At 52.7% G+C, this 17,766-nt stretch overlaps 1 protein-coding gene across 1 annotated transcript in view; it reads left to right on the forward strand.

Moving 5' to 3' along the window:
• The first annotated feature begins 2,395 nt into the window (after positions 1 to 2,395).
• Ptpn1 (protein tyrosine phosphatase non-receptor type 1) overlaps positions 2,396 to 17,766 on the forward strand; it is a 44,427-nt gene continuing 29,056 nt past the window's right edge. Inside the window, exon 1 of the mRNA XM_048349617.1 lies at positions 2,396 to 2,574. Within this exon, the coding sequence (XP_048205574.1) occupies positions 2,512 to 2,574 (63 nt within the window). The 5' untranslated portion in view covers positions 2,396 to 2,511. The remainder of the gene's footprint in view (positions 2,575 to 17,766) is intronic.

The raw sequence follows: 17,766 nt of genomic DNA on the forward strand, positions 1-17,766 counted from the left end.
ATGGGGAAGCAGGCAGGGGTGGGTCAAGTGGGTTTGGAGCCAGGATTAGGAATTTGGTTTTCTCTAGGAAGGAGGGGGTGGTCTTGGAGGTTTTTGTCAGAGAAGGCAAAAACATTCTATGTGGAGTATAGGTGTGTGTATGGGCACCTGAGATTAGGGACAAGGCTTTGGAAGTGGGATTCCTAGCCGAGGCCTGAGACCCAACTCCAGGGCTTCCAACACGTCAGGTCTAGCCAGTGGCCCCAATATGCCCAACAGAGAGACCAGGAGTGGTGAGGGGCAGAGAGAGGAGGGGAGATGGAGATCACCGCAGCCCATCTTTGGTACTAGATGTGAGCTTTAGGTGTAAACACGGGGAGGAATGGGACAGGGAAGTGTGCACAATTGAACGATCCTGGTAAAGCAAGGCCTGGCTGATCTGGATCTCAGTTTGGGTCTTTTTTTTTTTGGCCAGTCCTGGGCCTTGGACTCAGGGCCTGAGCACTGTCCCTGGCTTCTTTTTGCTCAAGACTAGCACTCTGCCACTTGAGCCACAGCGCCCCTTCTGGCCATTTTCTGTATATGTGGTGCTGGGGAATCGAACCCAGGGCCTCATGTATATGAGGCAGGCACTCTTGCCACTAGGCCATATCCCCAGCCCTCAGTTTGGGTTCTTCCAGGAGTTCTTCCCAGAGAAGTCTCTTGCTCCAGGGGTAGCCTTGTCATCACAGGAAATTGTCCTCTTTGGAGCACCGTCTGTCCCCAGGGCTCTGCTGTTGCTTGCGGCTCACTGTGATCCTGTCCTTCCTAGACAGCAGGGCCATTGCAGGAGACTCGTGGCAAAGGAGACGGGGTGGGGGTGGGACCCACAAGGCACATGTGACGTCAAGCTTTCCTCCTGCTCTCAGAGTGTTCTAGCAAAGAAGGACATGTGTATGTGTGTACGCACATGAGCCGGTACTGGGGCTTGAACTCGGGACCTGAGTGCTGTCTCTTAGCTTTTCCTTTTTTTGCTCAAGGCTGACACTCTACCACCTGAGCCACAGCTCTGCCTCAGGCTTTTTGGTGGTTAGCTGGAGATAAGAGTCTCACGGACTTTCTTTACCCAGGCTGGCTTTGAACTTTGATCCTCAGATCTCAGCCTTCTGGGGGTAGCTAGGATTACCCAGCATGAGCCACAGCCGTCAAGCTAAAATGAAGGCAGTTTCTGAGTGGAGTCTCCCAAGATTTTCCCCATAGCAGGCAACATTTGTTCATTTCCCCCATGCAACATTTGGTTTCTAAAGGCACACTGCCTGCCAAGCCAACTGTACTACTCGGCCAGAGCGCAGATCTTCGGCCACTTGTGGAGGACGCTAAGAACCTTGGGGGTGAGTTTACCAGGTGTTCACACGTCCCAGTCGTCTCCTTTCACTAAGGAGAACACACAGCCCCGGGATGGGCCGTCGATGGCCCCAGGCCCCTCTGCAGGTACTCACGGGATGGCTGGGATCCGGACCCCGGCAGCCCGGCTGGAAAGCCGGCGCTCGCAGACGCCAGCGTCCGCTCCTCGGGACACGAGGCTGGGCCTCCCGGGCCTCAGGGCCTCGGTCTCTCGCGCGGATCACGGGAGGGTGGTGGAGACGAGCGCACGAGCAGGAGAGGCGGGCGAGCGGGCCGGGGCGGGCAGGGGTCGCCATGAGCGCTCAGCCGCCATCCGGAGTTCGGTCCCGCAGGTCCAGGCAGCTGCTCGGGGCGAGCCCCGCCGCGGGCGACGGGATCCGGGACGCGGGCGGAGCCATCTCGCCTGCCTCCTCACGTGGGCACCACAAGTGGGACTGGCTGGGGATGCGGGCGAAGGATGCGGGTTCCCGGGCCCCAGCCGTCCGGGACCTCCAAGGTGTGTCCAGGATCCGCCTCGCCCGGCGCATCCCCGGGTGACCGTGACGCAGCGCCTCGGTGGGCCGGGAAACTCCCTGAAGTTCCATGGACGGCATCCGGCCGGGGACCGGGCGCGCCCGCCGCCCGCCGGGGAACCCGGCGCAGGGCCTCGGCGCGGCCGGCCCGCTCCTCTCAACCGCCGGGACTCAACTCACCCGCTCCGGGCTTGGACTCGGGGGCGCGCGCCCCGGCGCCGAGGGCGGGCCCTCGGGGTCGCCTAGGCAACGGGCGCGCGCCACGCCCGCGCGCGGGTCCCGGCGGGGCGGGGAACGCGCGCGCAGCGAGACGTCTCGCGGGGCTGGGACCGTTTCTCCTCAGCCCCGCCCCCGGCTCCGCCCCGCGGAAGTGCTTCTTGAGATCCCCGAGCGCTGATTGGCTGTCCCGCGCGTGGGGCGGGGCCCTCGGCGGGCGGGGTGCGCACTTCCGGCTGCCGGGTTGACATGAAGAAGCGGCGGCGGCGCCGGCGGCGGCGGCGGCGGCGGCGGCGGGAGCGGCGGCGGCGGCGGGAGTTGGGGCTGGCGGCGGGCCTCGGGGCTCCGGAGCGCGGCGCGGCCTAGGGCGGCCGGCAGTGCGCAGCGTCGAGGGGGAGGACGGCAGCCGTCCCGGTCCGCCATGGAGATGGAGAAGGAGTTCGAGCAGATCGACAAGGCCGGGAGCTGGGCGGCCATTTACCAGGTACGGAGCGTCGAGCGCCGGCCCCTCGCCTAGGCCGCAGCCGCCTTCCTTCTCCTCAGACCCGGCCGGTGCGCCCTCCGGTCCCGCCCTCCGTCCCGGCGCTCGGGCGCGGCGGGGGGGGCACTCGAGTCCACCGCGGCGCAGGCCGTCGCCGTCTTTGTCCCCCGCCGGGCCCCGCACCACTTTAGGTCCCCGCTCCACGGTGCCCTCCGGGCCCCGCACCCCTTTGAGCCCCACTTCCCGGTGCCACCCGATCTCGGGCCCCGCGCCCCTTGGAGCCCCACTTCCTGGTGCCCTCCGACCCCGGGCCCCGCACCTCTTCGATGAGTCCCCAGGGTGCCCTCCGGGCCCCGCACCCCCTGAGTCCCGCTCCCCGGTGCCCTCCGGGCTCCGCACCCCCTTAGTCCCACTTCCCGGTACCCTCCAGCATCGGTGACCTCTCCAGCCGGGAGCGAGTCCCAGCTCCCGGCCCCGCCCCCTGCCGTCCACCCTTTGTCCCCCAGGTTGATTGAACGCCCCCACGACTTCCTTTTCTGGACGGGACCACCCCAGACTCTCTTCCTTTGTCTCCCTGGGGGAAAGGTTCCCCCACCGCCATCACGCTTCCTCTCCCCTGGCGCGGTGCGTGCGGCGAGGCCCCGGGATGACAGGCCCCTTCCCCCTTCCTGTTCATTCATTTATTGGTTTGAGCTGGCCCGTGATTCCGTGCTTAGGCGCGGCGGGAGGTGGCCTCTGTTGAAGGAGGCAGGCGAGACCCCATCTCTAGCAGAGCCTGGAATGGAATAGGACTAACACAGACACACATAATTCCGGGTGGGGGAAGGTGCAGTGAACGGAATAGCATCCTAGGCGGTGGAGGGTGCCAGCCTGGGGGCCCTGGTCCTCCCCCCCGCCCCCGTGTGAGGGGAGGGATGACAGTCTAGCTATAGCTGTCCTTCCAGCCTGTATCACCCACCCCTCCTGGCCCGGGGCAGGGCACCTTCACGGCTCACCCTCTGAATGGGGCATCTTCCGCCAGGGCTGAGATTGAGCTTGTCTCATCAAGGGGTGGGTTATGGTAGCTGATAAATAGCTTAAGAACACCAAGAGGTCTTTCACAAGCAGCTAGACCTTCTAAAGAAAATGTGTGCTCCTGATTAAATGTCATTGTGGGGGTGTGAGGATTAGCCAAAACCACACTCTCTTGGTGTCTTCAACAAGCCCTGTTCAAAATAGGTTTTGCTATATGTGTCAAGGAAGAGGATAGTTTATTCTGTTTTCAGCTTTTAGGCCCCAATGGAAAACTGAGATCCATCTGCTTTAGTATTAAAATCTATTTCGAAATTGTTTTTTGGGGGGCGGGGGGAACAGTTTAGGCAGTTCTTTGATGTGCTAGCCTAACAAAAGCCTTTTCTTGGCGGCCTTGATTTCAGGTCTCTTTGTCAGGATTCTTTCTGCTTGGCTGTTGGGTAGATGGCTTCTGACAGACTCATCTGTATAAGCGTGACCAATGCTGCTGTAACATTTGTATTCCATGACTAGGGCTGAATGAATTCCACCAGTGACTGGAAATACGGGAACTCATTTTCTGTATCCAGTAGGATACAGTAGAGCACAGAGTGTCTTTATATGCAGTTAGTTATCCCATCACGAGAAGCTCATGACACAGATAAGGTATGGTAGATTGGAGTTTCTTAGGGCCTCAGGTCAGAGTGGTCTGACCTGACACCCAACTGTAACTGTGTTCAGAATGCCACTGCCTGGGTCAAGTTGATCTTCAATTAATTTTCCTGATTATCCTTCCATTTCTCTATTTAAACATCAAATGTTAAGATCTCCCCAGCTGCTTAATGGACTGCTGCTTTCCTTGAAGTGGTTTCTTTTAATCTTAAAAAACTTGTCACTGTGAGGTTTTCTCACCTCTACTGTGCAAATACTATTCTTTTCTAAAATGGAGACTAGAAGCTCTTCTCTCTTTTAAATTTAGAAGCGGCTTTTTATCTTACCATGGTGCCATTTTAAAAAGCAGTTTAAAATGACCTTGAGTGAACTGAACTTAGCTAGTTTTCCACAGTGTATGTAATTTACTGAAACTCATTATTTGTTTTTCAAGAATTAAAAGCGATGTGTTTACTACTGGCAGAAAATGGGAGTTTAGAAAGTTAATATAGCACATCAAAATAAGGGCAGTTTTATAGAAAGTCATTTTGTCTGTTGCAAATAGAAAACTACACATCATCTGTGCAGTGTACTTTCGAGTTCTGACTTCTCTAATTAGAACAAAAGGTGCACAAACTTGGAACAAATGGGAAAAGAACAAAGGGCCAAGTGGACATTTTGAGGGCTGACAACTGGCAGCTTAGAAAACAAATGTTTCAGGCGAGGATCTTTCCTAGCTGTGTTTGACAAAGCGAGTGTGGCCATGCTTTTAATCTGTAAAGCTCCTAGGCAGGGTTGGTCTAATACACAGCCGGGTCCATAAAAAGCCAGCCTTGTCAGCACATGTGGACCGCTTTCAGATCGTTTTCAGTGTGTAAGTGATGCAAGATGGTCTGGTTTGAGGCCAGTGAGCCTCACGCTGAAGTTGGCCTTGCGCCTAAGAGAGCCCGCAGAGGTAAAGGGCTGCTGAGCAAGAGGCAGGTGCCCCGGGAGGGGTGAGTGAAGGCAGATGGCCTGAGCCGCCTGCCCCTCGGTGTGCCACTCTCTTTGTCACCGCCAGATTCTTTGCCACAGGCCACTCTTTTCCACGTGAATGACCTGACTGCCAGAGTAAAGCAGATACCACCGCAGCTGAGACTCTGAAGGCAAGATTGAGTCCAGGTTACAGGCAGCCTTTGTAAAATGGGCCATGCTTCCGGCTGGCATTTGCTTTTACTGCTGGCTTCACTGTGAAATGCAGTGTAATGCCTGACTAGGTTTAAAACCATCTTGCAGCATAGTTATACTGCACGAAAATTTCCTGCTGGTATATAGACTACTTTCCCAGAAGACAAATAGTAAAAGCTTCCGATAATGTTTATTTAAACACCAGTCTCTTTAGAGGAAGGGAACAAAAACAAAACCCTGAATTTTATACAGAGGAGAAAGATCTATGTACTGTGACTCACTTTGATTAAAAACAACAATAAAAAAACACAAACGGAAATGCCATGGAGATTGGGACGTTCTAGTCATCATCATGGGTGACCTTTTAGCCTTACATGCTCTAGTTCAGCCCTGCTTCTTTGCGTGAACTAAATTTAGGTGTCTGGTCGCCACTTGGGAAATGGTGTAAGACCTCTGTGATTGTCTGGGAGCACAAGTTGAATCAATGCAAGGAAGAACTCGGCTGCCTCTGTGCAGGGGAGGTTTGTACTTTGGGAGGAAGTGAACCCTGTCATAGGGTTCTGAAGTTAGCAGGAGGTAATGCTAAAATGGGTGAATGCTTCTACTTATCTTTCTGTCTGTGCCATTTGGCATTTTAGTATGAAGAGCTCTTTGAAACCTATATAGGATACCTGGTATTGAATGATGCAATTAATAGAATGTGTACTGCTCTAGGATAAAGTGAATATGAAACTCCCTGGGGAGGTTTTTGCAGATTAGGAACTACAGATAGAAGTGCTCCCCTTCCCCTCCCCCACCCCGTGGTACAGGAGATGGAACACAGGGCCTTGCACAGAAAACTGCTCAGCTCCATCCCTAGCCCATGGTTTTTTGAGACAGGGTCTCCCTTTGCAGCCCAGGCTGTCCTTGAACTTAAGCTGCCTTCGCCTCCCCCAGTGGTGGGACTACAGGCCTGTGCTACCACACCTGGCTCTCTCTTTTTTGAAGACTGTCTGCTCTGATTGCTTTGGCAGTGTTTGTTCTATGCCATTCTTTTGGTCATGGATCCTCTTTGGAGACCCACGCGAGTGCATATGTGTTTTGCACAATTTGGCATTCTTCCCTGCAGTGTTTATGTTAATTTGTTCCTGGTAACAGCTAATACTGGAAAATAGGCTGGGCTAGTTCCTGATGCTGCCGGTGCCGGGAAACCTGGAACCTACCTGGTCCTTTTCTTCTTGGTGAGGTAGTCGGGCACCAGCCGTGCCGGGGCGTGCTTTGAGTGTGCCGGCGTGCTGGGGACCTTGGAGAGCTCTCCGTCTCTCTCCCACCTCCCTGGGTCAGCCACTGGCGTCCACTCCAGTGTGTAGTTTCCCCTGCAGAGGTGACTGGAACCGCCCCCTGTTGGTGAGGCTCTCGGCACTCTCCCGTGTCCCCCCCATGGGTCACTCCTCTCATTCTCACCACAGCTCTGGCTTGAAAGCAGATGGAGCCCGACACTCCCGCGAGGCATAATGCCAGTCAAGGCCCAGAGTGCTTGCGATGGCAGCCAGGATGAAGAAGTGGGGGACGGGGCTGGGCCCAGCCTTCTCCATCACGGCCAGCCCTGGCTCCAGTGTGGGCAGCTCAGGGGGTTCTCCTCTGGGCCCCAGGTCTTCCTTCCAGACAACTGAAGCCCTGTTCTCGTAGCTACTGCTGTGTGTGTCTCTCCTGGGCCTGGCTGGGGCCCCTGCTGCCCCAGGTCACCTGGGCCGTCTGTCCTGTTCATCGTGCACTCCCACAGGTGTTGGCATGGGTTCCGCTGTCACACTTGGCTGGCCCAGTTGTGTAGCTGTATGAGGCAGCTTCCCAAGTCCTCCTCTTGTAGAAGTAGGGCGGGCAGTGGAGGCAGCTGCCTTTGGACTCTGGCCCGCTGAAGTTGTGTGTGTAGTAGCCTCAGAAGAGAGGCTGGAGATCAGACCCACTGAAGTCACCCATCCTTTTGTCCGGCACAAAGGTTGAGATGTAACCAGGGGTTTGCCCTTGGTGTGGGACAGGCGCAGGAACCAAGACTGCTAAGAGTTCTCGGCATGCCCCGCTTGTCCCCACAAGCCTTCCACGGGGCCTTGGTGAGGAGCTGTTTCATAGAACGTTGTAATTGTGGGGTATAAAACACTTCCCCATAAAGCGGCAACCCTTACGGAGTCTGAGCTTTTCAGACTATAACAAGGAACAGTATTTTGTTACCCTTTGATCAGACCACCTTGGGACCAAGAGAAGGCTGTAGCTTTCTCTTCCTAATGTCTGGTTGTGCGTTGTAGTCTCAGCTGTAGCGCTCAGTGCCGCCAGGGTCCCTTCCTGTCTTCTTTCCGGCTCATACTCTTTTGGAAAACTGGTCCTGGCCCAGCTTACCACTAATGAAAGTAATAAAAGTCCTTAATGTTCTCAAAAGAGCATTGAGTGTGTCTGAAGTCATCCTTGTAAAAAGCTGCAGTGGTTCCTCGATCTTGTACGGGGCAGGCAGGTACAGTGGGCCATCAAGGGCTTGCTAGTGGGGTTAGCAGCCCAGGACTTGGTGTTTTTCTCAAGGGGTGTAGACCACGGAGGAAGTGGGGCTCACTGGGCTGGGGGGAGTCCGCCACATGGCCTGCTTGCAGTCCTTTGAGTGGTGATTGGGTGGTTTTCTTGTAACGATAGAGGAACTGATTCTTGAGAATTCACAGCCGGTTCAGCTGAGCCCTATTCATGACGACTAGCTAGCTGCCCTTTATGCTGTGATTTGAGAAAGAACCCTCCATGCGGCCCTCTTGATTTGAGTAAAGTGCTGCTTTACACATTGCTGTGCTGGGGGAGAAAATCCTGGGGACCCCAGCATTAGACACGGCACTCTGCCTTGTGTGGCATCACCTACGGTCTGTCCTTTCCAGAGAGCTCGCATGCACATTGCATATGGCTGAAAACTGATTTGTCACACTGAGGACAAAGGAGTACAACTGTGACAGGTGTGTGTGTGTGTGTGACTGTGACATTTACAACGGTGAGTGCTTAGTAGGAAAGGGTTATGGTCACCTGTAGTGAGTGAAGAGAGAACTACATTTCTGGGTCCAAGTGGGCTCAGGTAGGAAAGTTCTGTGGCATAGCTTTCTTTAAAAATGAAGACAAAAATCTGGGCTGTTGGTGGCTTTTGTGCTTGAGCTGCCCCCTTCCCAAAGAGTGCATAGCAGGAGGACACAGGAGGACACCGAAGGACGGGAGAGCTAATGGGTCTCCTGGCACGTCTCTTCCTATGGAAGAGTTATTGAAAATCGTCACAGCAACTTCCAGCAAACAGCTCGCTGGTCTTATTCTCATGGGTTCTGGTTGCTCGAGGATTATACGTTGTTGTGGGATTGTTTACAGGAAAGTGAATATCAGATAATTACTCCAAATAGTTGGCATGCTCTTAAAACATGACTTATGTAAAAACATCTAAGGGTGAAATCATGTCTGAATGGAACTTCCCTCAGTAGAACTAGCAGGGCGGCTGTCTGCGTAATACAGGGACTCGGTTGTAAGCTCCCACGACAGCAGGACACGTACCACCCAGATGATCCCTGGTCGTTGTGTCCTGCTTCTCTACGCAGCCAGTCATGGCTTAGTTTGCTTCTGGAAGGATAAAGGCGCACTATACTAGACTTCTCTAAGCCCTAAGTGTTTGTGTATCTAAACGTTGCACAGACCCTGAGGCTCTGAGAAGGCTTCCATCCAGGGGTCTTTTGTGAGGAGGATATTTCCTCTTAGGTTGGTCATTGTTGCCTTGCACAGCATTTGAACAACACCTTCACACGCTACCCATATATCCACTACCTAGACATGGTCCCCGTCTGGCCAGGACCTCTAGGATGGTCTGTGGAAGGGGGCTAGGAGAATCTGCTGAGCTGCATTCAGCCTCCTCAGGTTGACAGGCGTACAACCGTGTCCTCTCTTTTCATTTCTGCTGGGGACTGAGCCCAGGGCCTCGTGCAGGCTGGGCCAGTGCTACACAGGTACCACTTGAGTCACACCCCTGACCATGTTGTTTGAATTTGGGGTTGTTTGTTTGTTTGTTTGTTTTGAGACAGTGTCTTGCTAACTTCCTCAGGCTGATCTTCCTGCCTCTGCCTCCTGAGGAGCTGGGCTTACATCCAGCTCCCAATTTCTTGAGCAGCCCTGAGTTGTGCCAGCTGGTTTAGCCACACTTAATCATTAGCTAGTCGACATCTCTGTTGAGAACTTGAACTCCACCCCCACCCCTTGTGGCTGTGTGTGGCTGTGTGTGGCTGTCTCTCTGTAGGGACTGGACTCATGGCTGGCTGGTCACTTACTAGGCAAGTCCTCTACTAAGCATGCCCCCAGCCCTGTTGCTGGGTGCTCAGGGGCCCTTTAAGCTCTTTTCCTAGCCCCATTTCCTAAGCATTTCTACACACTCCTTCTGCACGACTGGCAATGCCGTTTGTTGTTGTTGTTGTTGTTTTTTTTGGCCAGTCCTGGGCCTTGGACTCAGGGCCTGAGCACTGTCCCTGGCTTCTTCCCGCTCAAGGCTAGCACTCTGCCACTTGAGCCACAGCGCCGCTTCTGGCCGTTTTCTGTATATGTGGTGCTGGGGAATCGAACCTAGGGCCTCATGTATCCGAGGCAGGCACTCTTGCCACTAGGCTATATCCCCAGCCCCTTGTTGTTGTTTTTTAATAAATCCTAGAAGTTTTAGTGCCTTTGGCAGAGTTTTGTTGTGTCTGTTGACACTACACACGCCCAGCCAGGTCTGCCACTTTGCCTTCTTTGCCAGACGGCTCTGCCTGCTCACCAGAATGCGTTGGGAGCTTGAGCTCACCACCTGGTGTGAGTAGTAGCAGGGCTGGGTTTGGGTTCTGTTCTCATCTCTCACCATTGCTCTCTTCCCGTAGGAGCTTAAATTTTCTCCCAAACATGACAAAGCTTGTCAAAGCAATTACTAACAGGTAATCCCGCGTGATGTGAGGCTGAACTGGGCCAAACCTAGTGCCTTTTCCACAAATGCCTGTTTGTCCATTCAGCCTCCTCTCACAACTGTTCCCCTTGACAGTGACCCAGAAACCTTGTCTTCCCCGACAGACGTGGTGTGCTGGAAGATGGGGCTTTCAAAGTAGGCAATGAGTGGCTACAGAGGATGGAAACCCACTTGGGTTTGAGGGAGAGCCTGGCATTTCCTGAGCTGTCAGTGTGGCCACAGCTGGAGATGGGTGTGGCTGGCTTCGAAAATTTCCTGTGTAATGTGAGGAGGTGGCTGCTCTTTTAACGGCATAAGAGCTGTGTGGACCCTGCTGCTTGCTTTGTGGTGAGCCTGGCTCTGATGCCTTCCTTGTACTTGCCTCCAAGTTATAATCAGTGGCATCCTGAGTATTTTCATGTGCCAGCGCCTCTGTGGAGGGAAGAAGGGGCACTGGAGTGAAAGGACCCGGCTGGCATCTACCTTCAGTTTGGTAAATGCCTTTACTGTCTGCTCTTGCAGGCTGATCACACGGAGGTGTTAAGTATGTTAGGTTATTTGTGGCGTGAGCTAATTTTAGGCCCGTTCCCTGCTAGCTTTCGGTCCTTTGCCATTAAAATATGCTTTCTAGAAAGACAGCATCTTGAAGGTAGGGCATAATCTGTACTCTGTATTTGATTACATTTCAGACGATCTTTTCTCAATACTTTGAAAGTTGGACAGTTTGAAATGTGGTGACATTACTCTAAATCATTGATCCCTTTGCTCCATGATGCCTCTCCTTTTCCAGCATGTTAGTTAGATTTTTCTGTCGAGGTCTGGAGCTTTTGCTGAATGCAAAGTTTAATAGGCATAGGAGATGCCAGGTACTGGTGCTCAGGCCTATAATCCTAGTTACCTGGGAAGCAGAGAACTGAGGGTTGTGGTTTGAAGCCAGCCCAGGCAGCAAAGTCTGTGGGACTCTTATCTCCAATTAATGACCAAAAAATTGGAAATAGAGCTGCGGCTCAAGTGGTAGAGCGTAGAGCAGTAACGTTTAGTGAAAAAGCCCAGGGACAGTGCCCAGGCCCTGAGTTCAAGCCCCAAGACCAGCACAAAAAAGGCATAGGGGAAGCCAGGAAATGGTGGCTCACATCTATAACCCTAGCTACTTAGGAGGCTGAGATCTGGAAGACTGCAGGCAGAAAGGTGGTAGAATACCAGCCTTGAGCAAATAAGCTAAGGGACAGTACCCAGGCCCTAAGTTTGAGCTCCAGTTCTAACATAGGTATGCAGACAGGTATGCATGCACGCGCGTGCGTGCGCACGCACACACACACACACAGAGCCCAGTGGATATAGAGGTTTTTAAAAAGATTATGGGCAGCACTGCAGTGTGTTGAAGCAGGGTTTGCTGCTGGGGACAGAAGCACTTCCTCACCCTGCCTGTGACAGACAGACAGCCTTTCCATAAGTAGGCACTCGTCTGCCTGGGTCCAGGCTGCCGTCACTCTCTACCCTGAACCCCTTCCCACCAGGGCTGTGGGTGGCCTGGAGTCCAGTGGCTGGGACTTGCCAGGGGGCCTTGAGTGGCAGCTAGTGAGACCTGTGACCTGGAGTGGCCTTACTTCCCCGTGATGCACTGGGCAGACACTGGGGCCTGTCCTGGGCCCTCACCTGTTAGCACGCATGAAAGTGCACTTGGTATTACTGTGACCTTTGCCCAATTTTCTCTTTTTTCTTCATCCCAATACATATTATTTTATATGACCAGAGGCACATAGGCATTGTGCTTTTGTGTTCCTCCCCTAAGAGCATCTGCCTTTGGTCTCCCTGTATGGATGCCAAGAGTCCTGTATAATTTATCACATCCTAGTGTATTTTAGATGGAGCTTCCACATGCAAGAGAAAGCATGTGTGGTTTGTCTCTCTCAGGTTTCTAACCGCTCACCTGTGTGGTGGCTACCATCCACTCACATTTTGCCTGGTCCACACAGGGGAGAGACGGCATATAGACTAGGGTTTCTGGCCTCTTAGGTAAAGTCACCTTGAGTTGAGCAGTGTGGCACTAGTCTGCTGAGCCAAGGGGCGCTGCTCCTTTCCCACGGGTGTAGCTATGTTCCCTGGGGCTCACCCTGTTCTCTTCCCTGCACCACCTGGCCGTGGGGAGAATTGAGGTCACGATCCCCACCAGGGTGGCCTTTCCCTTGAACTTGCACATCAGTGCTGGAGCTCACGTGATGACTAGCTTTGTGTGTAGCTGTGCGCTGCCCTGAGGTGAATGAGATGAGATCAGGGTAGAGGGCCGGCGGCCTGAGGGAGGGTGTGCCCTTGACTGTGAAGTTCCAGCAAAGGTCCAGACAAAGTCACCGGCATCCTCTCTCCCTCCTGTCCTCCCCACGGGCCTCTCCTGTTTTGAGGAAGTTGAGGCTACTACCCCGGATTTTCCCATCTTGGGCAACTGAGTATGATTAAGTGTTTGTCTCATGTTCAGCCTTTTCCATGAACTATTTTTGCTGACAACTAGAATGAAGTTTGGTGGCCCTGTGGGAGCGGATGAGAAGGGATTTGCCGAAGTTCCCTTGCTGAGCTCCCCTGGAAGCAGTGCTGTTCCTAGCTGGGCCTGGTGGCTTTCTGAGGAATGAGTCCATTCATCGGGAGCCGAGCTCATGATTAGATGGCTTCTCACTTACCCTCTGTCACGCGATGAAGGAAGCAAACATTTAGGCTACAGCGAAGCTGTGGTGTTAAGGCTCTCCATCCTGTTTAGCAACGAAAGTGCTCGTTATGTTGTAGGCTGAGCTTTTTCTTCTGTCCTTAAACATCTGTTATCAGGACAAATTAAAGCAAGTGGCACGCTACCTCCCCCCCGCCCATACTGCCCCCCCCCCAGTCTTAAAAGGACAACACTATGGTCCTGATCTCTGCCTCCCAAATAGCTAGGATTACAGTTATGATCCACCATACCCAACTAAAACAAAGAAAAGGAAAAACAAAAATCTAGCCCTAAACTTTCTATGTAGGAATAGCTTGCTTGCCTTCTGTCTTCTCCCTCTCTCTTTCTTTCTTTCTTTTTTATCTTTCCTTTCTTTTTTTCCTTTCCCTCCCTCTCTTCCTCTCTTTCCCCTTCCTCCCTTCCCCTCCCTCCCTCCCCTCCCTCCTTCCCTCCTTCCTTCCTTGCTTTTCCCTCTCCTCTCCTCTCCTCTCCTCTCCTCTCCTCTCTTCTCTTCTCTTCTCCCCCTTCCTCTCCCTCCTCTCCCTCTTTCTCTCTCTCTTTTTTTCTTTCTTTCTGTCTGTCTTTCTGTCTTTCTGTCTGTCTTTCTGTCTTTCTGTCTTTCTTTCTTTCCAGTACTAAGGATGGATCACAGAGCCTTGCATATTCTCGGCTGGTCTTTACCAGTCAGTTAGCTTGCTAGCCTACTTAAATAGTAAATAATGTTGAACTGGGCATGGTATTGCCTCCCTATAATCCCAGCACTCAGGAAGTGGAGGCAAGAGGATTACAAGTTTGAGGCCAGTCTAGGTAAGGAGATTCTCAAAACCAAGCGAACCCATGCCCCAGTAGTCATCATTTGGCATCCATTGGAGATGTAAAAGGGAAAGGCCTTCTTGGTACGTGGACGGCAGCAGAGTAAGTGGTGCCTAGGCCACGTTTCTCTCAAGGGCAGGGGGTGGTCTTGCAAGTTTCGTCTTCAGGTTCTAGCTTTGGGATCATTTCTGTGCCACTGAGGGGACAACCTGGCACACAGGAGGTGGTGCCGCTTCTCTCGAGGCTCGCTCGCACCCTGGGCCTCCATACCTGCCGTTCCCCATGCTGGGCTTCTCTGCTGAGGCCTTGCAGCCTTGCCCCCACCCAAGTGCCCTGTTGAGATTCAGTCCTGCTGCTCCTCCAGTGACATTCGCTCTCCCCGGTCATGGCACGTGCTCCGTTGTAGAGAGTGGCCTGGCCACTTCTCATTTCTTGTTCTCAAACCTAGACAGCCTTGGGAAGGAAGATATCTGGTGCCTGCCTGCAGGGTGACTGTCAGCCACTCTGAGGACGTGTGTATCTGTGGAAGTGACTGTCAACCACTTTGCACCTGGTCGCATCTGCCCTCCTGTGTCTGGTGGCATCTTCTTCTCTGGTTCCCTCCCCTTATACCTCCTGCTACCCTAGGTCCGGCTCCTGGCCATTGTCGGTTTGTCCTGGGCGTGGGTGAGCAGGTCCTCAAGGGTTGACCCCGGCTGTGCCTTTGCTGTGCCTTTCCTGAGCCTTTGGCCAGGTCCTCTGGCGTGCATTGGCCTCGGCTTGAGAGCTGGTGCTCCACAGCTTTCCTTTCCTGGGAGGTGGCGGCAGTGCTGCCCCCAGCAGCCTGACAGGGCTTCCCTTCCCTGGAACCCCTTCCTTCCACTCCCATGGCAATCTTCTCTTTGGCAGGACTGCGTTTAGGCCTGTTCTGTAATTCCTATGTCTTTCCTTTTTGGCCGTGTTGGGGTTCAAACTTAGGATTCCCTGCTTACTAGGCAAGTATTCTACCACTTGAGGCACACCCCCATCCCATTTTTTTTCCTTCAGTCATTTCTTTTGGCCCAGGTGACCGAGACTATGATCCTCCTACCTCCAGGCTCCATGTAGTTGGGATTATGGGTATGAACTACTGTATCGACTTGTTGATTGGAATGGGACTCTCATGAATTCCATGGGCTGGACTCCCTCTGCAGTCCTGTAGGTCTCTGTATCCCAAGAAGCTGGGACTATAGGTGTGACCCACTGCTCCCATCCAGAGCTTCCAGTCTTTTGTTTTCAGTGATTTTAATCTCTTTTTGCCAGCTAGACATTTGCACTTGTCTAGTGCTGCTGGATGGAATCTCCTGACTTTTGCAGGGCCTGACTCAGAAAACAGAAAACACCTAGGAAGTAGTTCCCTCAGAGCTGTCTGGAAGGGTCATGGATTGGAAACTGGTTAATAGGGAGTGGTTAGTAGAAGGTTATGAGTTTGTGGTATTTTGTGAGTCATGGGTTACTGACCTACCATGAATTCAGCACATAATGTTTTCTCTCATCTTTCACATTAAGTTCCTGGGAGTAGCCTGTCCCCCAATGAGAGAACTAGTGCTTTCTGCAGGTGGGGTTGGGCTGTGGTATAGCTCCCGTGCCCCTGACTGCCTTGCATGTGGCTAGGCTTCACTCATGGCCGTGGGTTCTCCTGGCCATGCTGATTCCTGTGGGCCGTGGCTGTCCACAGGCCCTGAGGCTTCTTAGTCTGCACTCCTGGGTGCCAGCCGAGTAAGAGCGATGGTGGTGACAGGGTAGTCGGTCTCCTTCACGCAGACTTCATGGGCTGGAGGCTGGGCCTGGGCAATGCTGACGGGAAGTCGGAGGGTTTGGTGAAAGCAAAGCTCTGGTAGCATATGATTTTGTGGTTCATTGGCTGGGCCTCGGAACCAGAGCTGGGTGAGAATAGGAGTGTACTTGATCTCCAGAGTTAGCTCATTTTTCCTAAGTAATTTGCTTTGGAGTTTCATTTGTTTGGAATTTCCTGAGATTTTAGTCTTGGGTGAGCATGTGTGCTTGTTCGCATGCTGGTATTGGAGCTTGAACTAAACACCTTGCTCTCTCTCTCGGCTTTTTTGTTCAATCCTGGTACTCTAGTACACCTCCACTCCAGCTTCTTCCTATTAATTGGAGATCTGAGCTTCTTGGGATTTGTCAGTCAGGGCTAGCTTTGAACCATGATCCTCAAATCTCAGCATCTTGAGAACTAGGATTACAAGTGTGATCTACTGGCACCTGGCTTAGATTTTGATCTTACCCGGAAGTTCCTAGCAAAAATTCCAGCTAGGTAAAGTATTGCCACTTGGAATTTTACCATTTTGTCCTCGGTTCAGCCTGCAGTTGACTCTTGTTGCTGTGGTTCTCAACTTGGCCTCCATCTTCCAGGTCTTAGGAAATGAGTGTGTTCTTTAGTGGAGAAGGGAAGGCATAAAAATAACCCTAAATTCCATGTTCTTGTCTGGGCATGCTTCTTGGCTCTGTGTTTTAGAGCTGAAGGGCATGCCATGTCTGTTCTTGCCAGGAGGGGAGAGATTCAGGGATGGATTGTTTTTCCTTGCATCGGACTTTGGTTTTTGTAGGTTTGTCTTAACTGGTATTCTTTTTTTCCCTAGTTGTGGGGCTTGGACTCAGGGTCTGAGCACTGTCCCTGGCTCAGGCTCAAGGCTAGCACTCTACCTCTTGAGCCACAGCGCCACTTCCAGCTTTTTCTGTATATGTGATGCTGAGGAATCGAACCAAGGTTTCTTGTATACGAGGCAAGCACTCTACCACTAGGCCACATTCCCAGCTCTATTAACTGGTATTTTTGTGTGAAATAATTGATTCCCCGATGTGCAGTGCTTTTTGCCATGGTCCTGTGTAAGTGGCGTGGGCTTGTTCAGGCCAGCTGAGAGCAGTGAGCTCTCAGAGGGCTCAGTGAACGCAGCAGACCCCTCCCAGTAGCATCTGTTCCGCTTGGCTGCAGCAGCCTGCACTCCTATGATAGAGGCAGGCGTGGCTGGAGAGATGTTAATTGGCAGCCAGAAACAAAATGCAGTAGACCATAAAAGAGAGCAGACTGTGTTCATGGGGCTTTTAAAATTTGCTTCTTTTGTTGTTGATCGTGGGGCTTGAACTCAGGGCCAGGGTGCTGTCCCTAAGCTCTTTTGCTCAAGGCTAACACTCTCCCACTTTGATCCACAGCACCACTTTTGGTGTTCTGGTGATTAATTGGAACTAAGAATCTCACGGACTTTGCTGCCTGGGCTGACTTTGAACCATGATCCTTAGGTCTCAGCCTTCTGCGTATCTAAGATTACAAGCATGAGCCACCAGCACCAGTTGAAAATTGGCTTCTTTTAAAATATCCTCATATAGGGTTTGGGGCTTGGCTTAGTTGGTAGAGTGTTAGCCAATGAGTGGAAGTGTCAGCTACCAAGTTTCAGTCCCAGTCTTGGACGTAGACTAAAAAGCAAGAAGAAGAATAAGAAGAGTAAGGAGAGGAGGAGGAGGGGGAGGGGGAGGGGGAGGGGAGGGGGAGGAGGAGGAGGAGGGGGAGGAGGGAAAGAGGGACAGAAAGAAAGAAAAGAACATGAAATATTGTCATATAATCTTTTCAATCGAGACAGGCTTTGGTGTAAGAGCAGTGCCCAGTTTGTGTGCGGTGAGGTTGTGAGGCCCAGAACTGATTATTTACATTGAACCCCTTAAATTATCCTGGGTTCGGGCACAGAACGTTCAGATGGACTTTCTGGGGGGATTGAGTCCAGGTGGTCGCTACAAGTAGAAGAGTGCCCTGTGTCACACTCCAGGAGTCCCAGAAGGGGTTGTAAAAGCTCTGCTATGAACGGTGTCTGCATTCCATGCTGGCTCATAGAACCCAAAAATGTGCTTAAAGCTGGTAGGGGTGATGGTGGGCACTGTGTAGAGTCGCACACAGTGGGGGCGTTAT

The sequence above is a fragment of the Perognathus longimembris genome, chromosome 6 (genome assembly GCF_023159225.1).
Source record: "Perognathus longimembris pacificus isolate PPM17 chromosome 6, ASM2315922v1, whole genome shotgun sequence".
Lineage (NCBI taxonomy): Eukaryota > Metazoa > Chordata > Mammalia > Rodentia > Heteromyidae > Perognathus > Perognathus longimembris.